The sequence below is a fragment of the Vicia villosa genome, linkage group LG4, assembly GCF_029867415.1.
Source record: "Vicia villosa cultivar HV-30 ecotype Madison, WI linkage group LG4, Vvil1.0, whole genome shotgun sequence".
NCBI lineage: Eukaryota > Viridiplantae > Streptophyta > Magnoliopsida > Fabales > Fabaceae > Vicia > Vicia villosa.
The window spans coordinates 93,712,337-93,726,205 of record NC_081183.1 but is presented as its reverse complement, the minus strand read 5'-3'; the positions used below and the strand labels follow the sequence as shown (position 1 = coordinate 93,726,205).

The 13,869-nt window shown below is 38.2% G+C and overlaps 1 protein-coding gene across 1 annotated transcript; it reads left to right on the top strand.

The window, feature by feature from the left end:
* Positions 1–505: 505 nt before the first annotated feature.
* LOC131597530 (uncharacterized) lies at positions 506–13,498 on the top strand. The gene is made up of 6 exons (XM_058870222.1): positions 506–616; positions 6,412–6,601; positions 7,339–7,464; positions 12,015–12,352; positions 12,443–12,474; positions 13,450–13,498. The coding sequence occupies exons 1-6, from the start codon at positions 506–508 to the stop codon at positions 13,496–13,498; spliced, it is 846 nt and encodes a 281-aa protein (XP_058726205.1).
* The last annotated feature ends 371 nt before the right edge of the window (positions 13,499–13,869 follow it).

The window sequence follows — 13,869 nt, the reverse complement described above, 5'->3', positions numbered from 1 at the left end:
GAACATCCATAACCCTGCTTTCAGATACTTGCATAAGATCATCGCTCACTACATCTTCGGTAAACCCGATAATATTACTGAAGTTACTAGAGAAGAGTTATTCATCATGTTCTGCACCTCTCAAAATCGTCCGGTCAACGCCATCGCATTTATGCTAACAAACTTTGAGCGCATCATGCAAGTCGAAGTTTCACCTATTCTGATCGGCGGATTTGTCACTATGATTGCAAACGCCATAGGACTGAGAATACCTCTACTTAGATTGACACCTTTTGGTTCCCACAATTCTATGGACATTCGCTTCTGCTTTAATCGAGGTATCATTGGTAACCTTGGACCTGATCAGTTTGATTTACTCATTGATACTAAAGTATTGGATCAGTTCACCTTACCGAGTCCAAAGACGACTGTGCACAACCCTGCTAACTGGCTTTATTATGGTCAGATTCCTGAGAGAGAAGCCTCACCTGAAACCCCACAAGCTTATGAACATTTTGATGAAGAAATGCACGCATCGGAATCTGAGCCTGACACTCCTCCTGGATACTATGAACAAGGAAATATACCCTTAGATTACCTTGAACCTGAATATGAACCTATGCCTGAGGATGATCATGTGCCTAAATATGAGCCTCTTCCCGAAGATGAACCCATTCCTGAGTATGAGCCTGAGACTCCTACTGAAGATATGACTGATGTCGAGCTTGAACCATAACAACCTGCTGCATCCACCGAATCAGTGAACCAAAGAAATCCTAATCAGAACACACATGAGCAAGCCATCAATGCATTGCAACACGATGTACCACATGTGCGCAACGAGTTACACACTCTGCAAATGCACTTCTTTGATTTCATCGACACCGTCAATGCTCAGTTCGACGAAGTTTTCAAACACATTTATTCCAATGTGCACAACAATAGACGTGGCTAGATGTTACCACTTAGATTATTAGATTTTATTTCTAGTTTTAGCAATTTCAATTTTTAGTTTAGAATTTCATTTTCTGCACTTTAAAATTCTGTTTCTATCAACACTCAGTACCGGTTTTAATTCCAAATGCATGATTTTATTCATTACTGCTATTGTGTTATAATGCACTACTATTAACTGTTATATATTCCTGGTTACCATTATTTTTGCTGTTTATAGTATGAAACAATGACACTGTTCTGAACTATTATTCACTACTTAATGGTATCTGTCAGAACTGTCTAAACCAGTGCATGCGTGGAACCACCTCCCTAAGCTAGGAGACGCACGTCTCCAACTCTGTGGGACCAGAACTCTGCATGCAAAGGACAGGAGACGCCCGTCTTCATACCCTGTCCCCCAGCAGACTGACTGCCTGAGACGCGCGTCTCCCAAGGGCAGCAGTCTGCATTTGACCATGCAGAAGCATCTTTACTCCCTTTTTGAATTTTGAATTTTGAATTTCAAAATTCATCATTCAATATTCTTCATTCTCCCCATTATTTCTTCCATTTAAACACCATAAACCTCATTCATCCTCCATCATTCACCTCTTTAACTCTACATCATTTCCCATTTCTCCATTCCATTCAAACTTCAAACACCACCATAACTCCATTTTAATTCTACATTAACCACACCATTTTCAAACCTCACTATAAAACCACACCACCACCACTCTTCTTCTTTACAACCTCCAAACCATTTTCTACTCTTCTACTCTCCATACTATTTTTCTTTCCAAACACATCATGCCTCCACGTTCAATCATCCGTAGTGTGCGTCCTGAGAGGCCACCTCCTAACCTTTCAAATATTATCTTTCGAGAGGATGACAACCATGCTCAAAGAACCAAATACCTCGCATTTTATGAACGTTCGGTTGTTCCCACGAAATTTGTGAACATCGAATGTCTAGAAACTCTGGGTCTCATAGATGGTGTCACCCGTTTGCTCACAAAATCTAGCCTACATCATCTCTGTACCGAACCCGTACCAACTTATGAGCCGCTCGTCTTAGATTTCTTGAGCTCTTTTAATTACGACTCTTCTTCTGATCAATAACTTTTAACCGGTACCATCCAATTTCGGATGTTTAACCGTGAATTTACTCTGGATCAAGAAGCAGTGGCTACGTACTTGCATTTTAATAATGCACCAAATGCTCTCCGCACAATCTTTCAAGAACTCGATGGCCGATCTTGGGAAGAACTTGCTTTCGAATTTCGGTTTAATCTTACTGGCGAAATCCCTACCGGTTGGAGGACTCTACATGCTTCTCATATTCAAAACCCCGCTATACGTTATTTTCAACGTGTTTTGGGGCACACTATTTTTGCAAGATCCAACAACCACAAGGTAAACCAAAATGAATTATTTTTCTTATACTGTGCGCTAAACAATATCCGTTTCAATGCCGCACCTTTTATGCTCCAACACATCCAAGGCTGCATCAACGCCCCCGCTACAAACCCCTTCCTGTTTGGCGGAATTATTACTTCCTTGGCCTGTGCCTTAGGTCTTGGTGATGACCTCATCTCCCTCTCTCATCTCATGATGCCTGCTCAATCCCTCAATCTCACTTACTGCCGTGACTCTCACTTGGTTTCACCCCGTCATGATGGCCACTAAACTTTGGTCGTCAACAAAGTTCTGATTCCTTATGTCGTCCTGCCATGCCCAGAGCGAATCAACATCCGTTATGTTCAACGTTGGAGGCTCATTAATGATAATCCTCAAGATAACCAACCTGAACATCCTAATGAACCTGTGGATGTAATGGAAGAAGAACTCAACCAAGAACAAGCTGATGTCAACCAACCTCCTCCAAACAACCCTCCGCCTATCACTCTTGATGCCATGTATGCTGCTATTCAACGCCAAGACCAACTTTTTCAAGCTATGCAGACAAATCAAAGCGAAACACTAAGGCTTATTCGAGAGATGCAACAAGAGCACCGTGACTACGCTATTAGGAACGAAGGTCAATACACTGAAATTGCTACACAATTGCATGATCTTAACATTCGTGTAAATGGCTCTCCTACTAATAGACGTCGCCGTGTTCGTACAAGAGGCGCAAGCAGTTTCTGCAACCGCAACACTGAGGAGTAGTTCACATGCATTGAGGACACTGCATCATTTAAGTCTGGGGGAGTCGTATTACTTGCTTTATTTTTATTTCCTTTCAGTTTATTTCCCTTCCTTGTAATGTTTCTTTTCTAATTCAATAAAGAATATTTATGGAATTTCAAGTCTTATATGTATAATTCCGTGGCTATTACAATTTCTTCCATTTTCTTGAGCCATAACAAAATTTTTGCTCCAAAACGATAAACGCATAACCCCACACGTTCAAGAAATACGAAGCTACTCAAATACTTAACGCATAAAAGATTCAAGACAATACCCTTATTGTCCCAACACTCTAAAACCCCCAAGTATGCGTAACCGATTTGAATACCCTTTATACCAAAACCATCGACTTTAATTTTTGAAATAACCCTTAGTAGTTTATTCTAGCAGTCGGCACCGTCTTAGATACCAACTACGCAGAGAGTCGATGAATATAAGTGTATGATCCTTATAATAATAATTATGTGCTTAACCGCTAATAAGAAATGTGCCTACTAAGTAAGTTGATCCTCACAAGATCATTTAACCTAACGGTCACAAATCTCAAATACAAAGGATTTAAAAACTCATTGTTGATTGGTTCAGAAGATATCTGGTACTGAACTTGGTAGGAAGGACTATTGTCCGATTCCCCACAATATACAAATGAGCGCTAAGGAGTAAACCACATAAATGTGCCAGAACTCCATAAGAAGGATCATAGTCACTAACCGACTACTCTGCTATGTGTGTGTCAAGATAATGGGCTTAATGTGATTGCACGCGAATGAAAAGGGTAAAACATGATGACGAGTCAAGGTCAAGCTATAATGGCATGATTGGGATTGGTATGCATGTTGGGAGTTGTCTAGTGTCAGTACTATAAGTTTATTGCTAGGATCTGCAACATTATTTTCAAACAAGAACACTCTGTAGCTGAGTATGACCGAACGACGTGGTGGAAGCGTATTTCATTTCGCTGTCCTCCTATCTTTATCTTATTATTTTGCTTGAGGACAAGCAAAGGTTCAAGTCTGGGGGAATTTGATAACACGATTTTATATCGTATATTTAGCTTGAAATCCGTAGATATTTATAGCATTTTCCGTTTATTATATTGATTTATTATGATATTATGCGAGTATTTTCTTTGTTTCAGGTTTTACTCTCTTATTGAGACTATTTGTGAAAAGGAAAAGAAATGGAGCTAAAATGACCAATATTTATGAATAAAAGATGAAAAAGGGGTGCTGAAGTGAAAAAGAAGTGCAAATAAGGCCCAAATGCCCAAAGAGACAGACCAGCCCACGAAGAAGCCAATTGCGCGTGGCCCAAATCATTCCAGCACGTGGAGACGCACGTCTCCAACGTCCCCATGCCACGTCACCAAAATGGAGACGCCCGTCTCCAGCTCTTCCTATATTTTCTCCACTTGAGACGCACGTCTCAAGTCATGTGCTGAGTCTCCCTAAAGAAGTGGAGACGTGCGTCTCCAAGCCCCAGTCTGAGAAGTTCCTACTTTCACGCATCCCAACTGCAGTCCCTCGCCTATAAATAGAGGCTGCTACTTCAGTTCAAGTGGGTCCGATTTCCTGATAACGAAGTGCTGCCGAAATTGTTCCGCGATTGCTATTTGCTTCCTGCTTTCATTTAAACAGTCTTATTTTCTCATAACAATTTCTACACCGGAAATTGTTGTGAACCTTTTATAAATCTAGCCTTACGTTAGATTTATCGTTTTATTTTCCTTGTTTTAATTTCTGTCCGTTTAATTCCAAAGAACACCCAGCCAACCTGTGGTGGAAGTTCGATACTTCAAGATTCAATCACAATTTATTTTATTCAGGTTTATTATTTACCGCTTTTATTTATATTATTATTGCATGATATATTATATGCCATTTAACATGCCTTTTATTATAAGCCAAATTAATTTATGCATGCTTAACTGTATTAATATGTATGGCTAATTTACTAAGATATCGGTATGTAAAGTAAGTTAATTGTGGGATCCGAAATAAATTGGCTTAATTATGTTTTATTAATTATCACTTGTTTTTGGTTTGTATGTCTAATTTAATTAGTAAGTCTTAAAACCAATAGAGCGAAAGTTTGAGGGTTTAAGACGGTCAAAGGTTAAAATCAATAGAGCGAAAGTTTGAGATCTTTAACTGGATAGTGGACATAGGACATTAGTTTTAAGGATGGCGAAAGCGTATTAAAACTAATTAGGACTTATTTATTTTCAAAAAATGTTTTTACACCCGGGCGGGATGGCGAAAGCGTACGTTAGGGATATTAGCATGTTCCGAGTCAACAGAGCGAAAGTTTGAGATTAGGAGATTTAAATAGATAACAACTTCATAAAACAAGCATTTTATTAATTACGTTGTTTCCAAAAAGCTTTTCTAAAATCTAATGGGATGGCGAAAGCGTACATTACGAGTTAGGATAGTAGTCTAAATCAACATAGCGAAAGTTTGAGAGGAAGACTTTTAATCAATTGAATTAATAAAGATTTTTAATCGAATTATGCATTAGCCTATGGACCTTCGGATCGCCTAAAGTTAAACGAAATACATACTGATATCCGTCTATTATTATATTTCTTATTATTCACAATCACTTTCCCTTAGGAACAATCAAAATATTAGTAGCCTTAGCTTTACATAGTAACCTTAGATAACGGTAGATCGATTCATAGTCCCTGTGGATTCGATATCTTTTAAAACTACACGACACGACTGTGCACTTGCAGTCATCAGATTAATAGACACGTAAAGTTGCGATCAAAGTTGTGAGTTATCCTCCTTGGATAGCTAATATCGTGCCTGTGCCTAAAAAAGACGGGAAAGTCAGAATGTGTGTACACTACGCCAAAAATGGTTTTTAAAAGCGCCCTTACGAAAGCGCTTTATAGTGAAAGCGCTCTCATAGCCTTTCAAAAAAAAATTGCTAAAAAAAGTGCATATCCTACGAAAGCGCTTTTGAAAAGCGCTCTTATAGGTGGAAACTTAAAAGCGCTTTTAAGTGAAAGCGCTCTCATAGCCTTTTTAAAAAAAATTCGCTAAAAATGTGCATACCCTACGAAAGCGCTTTTGAAAAGCGCTCTTATAGACTGACTTGTGAAAGCGCTTTTGAAAGCGCTCTTATAGCCCATGATACGACGGCGCTTTTTAGTTAAAAAACGCTCTGGTACCCCATGCTTTGAGAGCGCTTTTTAAAAGCGCTCTGGTACCCCATGCTATGAGAGCGCTCTTTAAAAGCGCTTTGGTACCCCATGTTATAATTAAAATTAATAAAATTGAGGGTTTATTCTTTCAGATACGCTTCTGTTCATTATCTTCGATCTCCAGCATTTCATCTCTTCGTACCACCAACTCCGTCTGTCTACTCGCTCTGTCTCGTCACCGCCGTCCGTCTCATCGCCGCCGTCCGTCTCCGTCCGTCTCTCCTCCGTCCGTCTCCAGCCGTCGTGGCCGTTACCTCTCTTCTCCGGCATCACTGTTTTCAGGTAAAATCTTCTTCTCCATATTTAGGGTTTTGTTCAAGCTTATTGTCAGTGTCAAATTTATCAATTTAGATAATCATGTTATGTTGAGTTATTAAGTTACTCAACAATTTAGAGTAGAAGATTATTTCAGAGCCAAAAGTGGTGCACCTTCCCCACTTGTGACAGCAGCAACACCATACACTGGTTGTAACTGTTAGAGTAGTCATGTTGATTGAGTCTAATAGAAGGTTGTTCCAGTAGTTACATTGTTCTCCAATGAGTTGAAGCTTTTCAACTCTGTCAGATACAACTTCTAATATGTTTTGGAGTTTTTGAAGATGAATTTATGCATTAATTACTCTCTTTGAAGATGTTAAAGAACATGATATTGACAATGCATTCTACTAATTTATGTGTTATTGTTAATAAGTACATGTTATTGACAATGGATTGAAGATATACTAAAATTTGGTTGCATTATTTTAAATTGAAATTATAGTTTTCCATTGACACAATTTCTAGTATTGTCAATGTTATAGATTTGTGACTTATTCTTTTTGTATTGATGCTCTTACATAAATATCTTGTAGTTTATGTTAGCATGCATTAGTTACATGAGTTTTGTTTGGTACAGTGGAGCATATATGCATTATTTATATAAATGTCTATTTATATGTAACTAGATACATGCAATTATATTTGTGTATATTTATTCTCAGTATCCCTAAATCTCAGATTCTTCCCTAAATCAATTTCAGTTCCTCCGTCCTCCGTCCTCCGTCTCCGCCACCGTTTCCGCCTCCGTCTCCGCCTCCGTTCGCCGTTTCCGCCTCCGTCTGTTCTCCGTTCTCCCTCCGTTCTCCGTTATCCCTGCATCCCTTTAGGTAATTTCTAAGTTTTTGAATATGCTGTATGTGGGTTGCTATATGTTCTTATTCATACTGCTATATGTTTTTGAATATGCTTATGAGAATTTGTTTGGAATTTTATATGGAACATTTAGAATCTTTAGAACTGACATTTAGAACAACACTGACATTTGGAACAACACTGAGTTTTGGTGGAAAGATTGAGGAAATTCTGAAATTCTGGGGAGTTTCATAGTTATGGTGAATTGATGAAATTGGATGATCATGTTTTGTGTTGTTGTTTGGATAATCATGGTAGAATTATGATTTAGTAAATCTTACATGTATGATTATGAGTTTTGAATCTTCCTTATTAGTTTTAAGAGAGTTTAGGTGGTTTGAGTTGTGACATAAAACTAAGATTCAATGATGAATTGGAGTAAAATTAGAAGATGGAAATATGGTGTTTTGATAGTTAAAACATGTGTATAACTTGTTCCATGAATGGTGATAGATCAAAATTAGGAAATAATTAGGAACATGTGTTTCTCTATTTTTTAGTTCAAATTTGCTTTCATAAAAAATGTTTGAATTTTAACATAAAAAGAAATTTCACTTTTTAAATTTATAGTTTGTTATAGTTTGTTATTTTCTTCTTTTTAAATTTTAATATCAATTTAGTGTCTCTCAACCAATTTTTTGGTTTGTGGACTTATATTACTTAGAAATAAGGTAATGTCTTCTTTAAGAAATCAGGTATTCTGATTAGGTATTCTATTATGATGATAGCTATTTATTATCTTGACAGAATTCCTTAGTACCTGATAGAGAAACCAAGAAGCATTTGTTTAGCTTAATTAAGTCATGGATAAGACATGGATGAGATCAAACCGATTGTCGAAAGAGTACGAGAAAGGGGTATGGAAATTCGTTGAGTTTGCGGTTGCGCACTCCGAAGACCCGCTTCGAATGCCGTGTCCTTGCTTGGGTTGCTGTTATGGGGATAAGGTTGACGGGAAAAAGTTGGGATCCCATTTACTACGGTTTGGAATTGATAGAAGTTATACATGTTGGACAATGCATGGTGAGAAAAGTAACGGGAATGCTGGGTCGAGTTGTAATAGGAAGTATGCTTCAAACGACGATTGCACAGACACATACGATTGCGATCGAGTCGAAGAGATTGCAGAAGCGCTTGAAGAAGATCTTGTGGATTGTCCCAAAATGTTTGAGAGGTTGGTAAGCGATGCAGAGAAACCGTTGTATGATGGTTGTTCAAAATTCACAAGATTGTCTGCGGTGTTAAAGTTGTACAACTTAAAGGCGGACAATGGATGGTCGGATAAAAGTTTCACAGAGTTATTAGCCCTTATGAAAGATATGCTACCAGAGGATAATGTTCTTCCCAATCGAACGTATGAAGCCAAAAAGATGTTGTCCTCTATTGGCATGAGCTATGATAAGATACATGCATGTCCAAACGATTGAGTTTTGTTTCGAAACGAGTATGCAGCGTTGAATGAGTGTCCTAAATGTGGTGCCCCTCGATATAAGAAAAAGTTGTCTCCTGCTAAAGTCTTATGGTATTTTCCTATAATTCCGAGATTTAGACGCATGTATCGTAGTGAGACCGATTCAAGACACTTGACTTGGCATGCAGATGAAAGAATTATTGATGGAAAGTTGCGACATCCGGCAGACTCACCACAATGGATGAAAGTTGATACTGAATATCCTGAATTTGGAAAAGAAGCAAGAAACCTTCGGTTGTCATTGTCTACTGATGGAATGAACCCGCATGGTATTCAAAGTATCTCGCATAGCACATGGCCTGTGATTCTTATGATCTATAACCTACCTCCGTGGCTATGTATGAAGCGTAAGTACATGATGTTATCTATGCTAATTTCTGGGCCTAAACAACCAGGGAATGACATAGATGTATACTTGGCACCCTTAATCGAAGATTTAAAGTTTTTGTGGGAGAACGGTGTGGAGGTTTACGATGGGTATAGGAAGGAAAGTTTCAACTTGAGGGCGATGTTGTTTGGAACAATTAATGATTTTCCAGCATACGGAAATCTATCCGGGTACAGCAATAAAGGTCAAAAGGAGTGTCCCGTTTGTGAAGATGAAACCGATACGACACGATTGGAGCTTTGTCAGAAGAATGTCTTTCTTGGCCATCGTAGATTCTTAAATTCTAATCATCACTACCGTGGGTGGAGAAAAGCATTCAACGGAAAGGCCGAACACGGTACAGCCCCGCCTTTTTTGTCAGGTGATCAAATTTTTGAAAAGGTGAAAGATGTGAGCACTCAGTTTGGCAAGCCTTTTGCACATTCACTTGTCAAGGGTGGGTGGAAGAAGAAGTCAATTTTTTTTGAACTTCCATATTGGAAGTCGTTGTACGTAAGACATTTCCTGGATGTTATGCATATTGAAAAAAATGTATTTGACAGCGTCATAGGTACGTTACTCAATATACAAGGAAAGTCTAAGGATGGCCTTAACATAAGGAAGGACATGGTAAACATGGGAATGAGAACTGAATTGGGACCCGTGACGAAAGGAAGACGAACATATCTGCCACCTGCTGTTTACACTCTATCTAGAAAGGAGAAGAAAACATTGTGTAAGTTTCTCAGTGAAGTTAAAGTTCCAGAAGGCTACTCTTCAGATATTAGAAGACTTGTGTCCATGAAAGACCTCAAGTTAAAGAGTTTGAAGACGCATGATTGTCATGTTATAATGGAACATTTTTTACCAATAGGTATACGTTCTATTCTTCCAGAAAAAGTAAGAAGCGCAATAACTAAGCTGTGTTTCTTCTTCAGGTCAATTTGCAGTAAGGTGGTCGATCCCGCGATCTTACCAACATTGCAAAAAGAGATAGTTTTTACTTTATGTGATCTTGAAATGTATTTTCCTCCCTCGTTTTTTGACATAATGGTTCATCTAGTCGTGCATCTTGTGAAAGAGACACAATTGTGCGGACCAGCTTATATGAGATGGATGTACCCTGCTGAACGTTATATGAAAATATTAAAAGGGTACGTGAAAAACAGAAGTCGACCGGAGGGCTGTATTGCGGAACGATATGTTGTTGAAGAAGCGGTTGAGTTTTGTACTGAATATCTGTCAAATGTTCAATCTATTGGACTCCCTAAGTCTCATATTGTCGAAAAAAAAGAAGGAAAAAGGCTAATTGGAAATAAAGTTGTGACAGTATCAATGGTCGAACGGGATCAAGCGCACTTGTATGTTCTGCACAATGAGATTGAGGTTGAGCCGTATGTTGAAATACACAAGATTGTTCTCCGAGATTTAAATCCAAATAGAAATGAGAACTGGATAGTACGAGAGCACAATCGAAGTTTCATACCGTGGTTTAGGGATCATATTTATTCAAAGTATCGTTCAGATCCTGCTTCAGTAACAGAAAGGTTGAGATGCTTAGCCTATGGTCCAACTGTAATTGTGCTTTCTTATAGCGCATACGCAATTAATGGATACACATTTTATACCAAAGAACAGGATGATAAAAGTACTATGCAAAATAGTGGTGTTACCTTGGTGGCTGAAGCAATGCACATATCAAGTGAGAATGACTTAAATCCGAAATTTGCAAATTTGTCATATTTTGGGGTTATCGAGCGCATTTTGGTGTTTGATTACGCGAAGTTTCAGATTCCTGTATTTGGCTGCAAGTGGGTTGAAAATAATAGTGGCATACGAATGGATAAGTCAGGATTTTTGCAAGTGGATCTCAATAGGGTAGGGTACAAAGATGAGCCTTTCATTCTAGCCTCTCAAGCTAAACAAGTGTTCTATGTCAATGATCCTTCAAGTACGAAATGGTCTATAGTGCTTTTATCTAACAAAATAGTTGATGAAAACATTGAAGATCAAGGTGATATTGGTGTTGGCATTGATTCTTGTACAAGAAGCGATCAAAATGAGAATGAATCTTGTACTAGAAATGATCATAATGAGGGTATTTGGATTAATCCAACCGTCCGCGTTGTTAAGAGACGCGTTGAACACAATCCTACCAAGAAAAGAAAGAGACGTTAGTGATAAAGGTAATAGTTTTATTCACTTTGTACCGATTGTTTTATTCAATAGTATAGTACTTATTCAATTTGTTTTATTCAATTTGTACCGATTGTTTTATTCAATTTGTACCGATTATTTTATTCAATTTTTACCGACTAATTTGTTTTGAACCATGTATCCGTTTGTCGACTTCTTTACATGTAAATATACTATTTTGACGATTCCGGAGCTGCTCATGCACTTATCTTTACATTTCGGGACTGTTTTTTTATCGGTTTTGCTTCTGCCCGTAATCAAAAGTCGGGCTTAGGGTCTGAATTTCGGAAAACCGACTTCATTTTTGAGTCCGTGGGGACGTTTTACCATAGCCATGTAAATTTCGTTCAATTCCGACAACTTTCTTTTTTGACGCTCATTTTGATTTGTACCGATTTCGTTTCCGATACACTTGTTCATGCATGGTTTGACTTGTATAGATTGTAAGCTTATTAATAGTGTACTAATGTGCTTTACTTTGTTTGATACAGGTTCAATGGCTTCAGATAAAGATGCTCCACCTGCAAACTCACAAGAAAACTCACAAGAAAGAGATGCTCCGGATACAAATGCTCCACCTGATACTGAAGCAAAAGAAGTTGCACGAGGCATCACGATTATGAAGGGAATCATACGACATAGAGACCAAGGATTAGTATACCCTTTGGAATGGAATTCTGAAAACCAACCAATTGGTCCTAATTCTGCAACGTTGACAAGTTACATTGGTACACTTGTTCGTATGCATATTCCAATCTCCGTAGCTAAATGGAATATGAAGAGTGACGACTTGGATAATAAAAAAAAGGCGATTTGGGAAGAGCTTCAGGTATATACCATATATGGTTGTTGTTATTATATTGATGATAAATTGTTTACATTACTTATACTAACACACTATGCGTATGTTTTTTTGCAGAGGACCTTTGACATCCCAGATGAGCGTAAAAAGTACATACTTAGTTTGGCCGGAAAAAGATATAGAGGGTGGAAAGCTTTTTTGACAAATAACTATCTTAAGGATAAAGATGGAAACTTTCTTGAAGAGGCGCCGGGAAGACCACTAAAGTATAAGATCTTCATTGATGAAGAAGATTGGGTTAAGTTTGTAAATCAAAGAGATGAAGCTTTTCGGAAAAGGAGTGTCACAAATAGCGCGAGAGCATCAAAACCCGCATATCCATACAAAAAAGGGCGTATGGGATATGCACGCTTGGAGGATAAAATTGTAAGTAAATAGAAATGCGTTTTAATTAATTGTCTAAATGTGTTTTATTTGACGATTTTGCGATTTGTGTCAATGCATAGTTGGAGGAGTCTAAAAGTGAGGAAACCTCACTTCCTGTACATGTGTTGTGGAGGGAAGCTCGGGTGGGCAAGAATCAAGCCGTCGATCCCGAAGTTCAGAGAGTGTATACTGAATGTGTAAGTATAATACTGTGTCTTTATTTAAATAAAATGTTTTTTAATATATAAATGATTTTTTATCTCCACTAATAATTATTGAAATATAAATGAATTACAGGAGACCTTGTCGCAATCGGTGTCCACCGGTGAGGATCATGATGATAGGAGCGTACTTAGTAGAGCCCTACATGCTCCTGAGTATCCCGGTCGGGTGAGGGGTAAGGGTCATGGTGTGACTCCAACCTCTTATTACAAGAATCCTAGGAGAAGAAATCCTTCAAATGAAGAAGTGTTGCAAAAGTTGGCGGAATTGCAAGCACAAGTCTCTGCATTGCAAAAAGATAAAGATTTGTATATGAGAGAAAAGTGCAATACTGCATCGGTGAGAGAAACTAGTGATAAAGCTAGTTTCAACGGTCAAAGAAAATTTCCCGAGGTATTTCTTACAAATTGTTCTATTTCCTTACAAATTGTTCTATTTTGTTAACGATAATGACTTTATATTTACTATTGGTTTAGGGCATTTCTTCTTGCCAACTATTCTTATCGGCACCGTGTTATCGCCTAGTTGGCAAGGGAAAAGTGCACAACACTGTGGGAGATTTACTTCACCATAGACCGCTCCCGGATGGACACCTGAAAGTATCGGTGGATGTTTTAGTAGATCATGATGCGATGCTACCGGTACCCGACTTGGTCTCAGAGACGACATTACTGCGAGATGCAATAGGATCATTTGTTGCATGGCCCTCGGAGCTCATTGTCATTAGTGATGAGGTATATTGAAAACGATTAAGAAATCATTTAGTTTTCGAATGTCAATTCTAAACCGTTTATTAACTATTTTTTACATTTTAATTTTAGATTGCTCCTATAAAACCCGCAAATAAGGGTAAAGGGATTTTACAGGAGGAGGAGTCTGTTGCATCACTAAAAGAG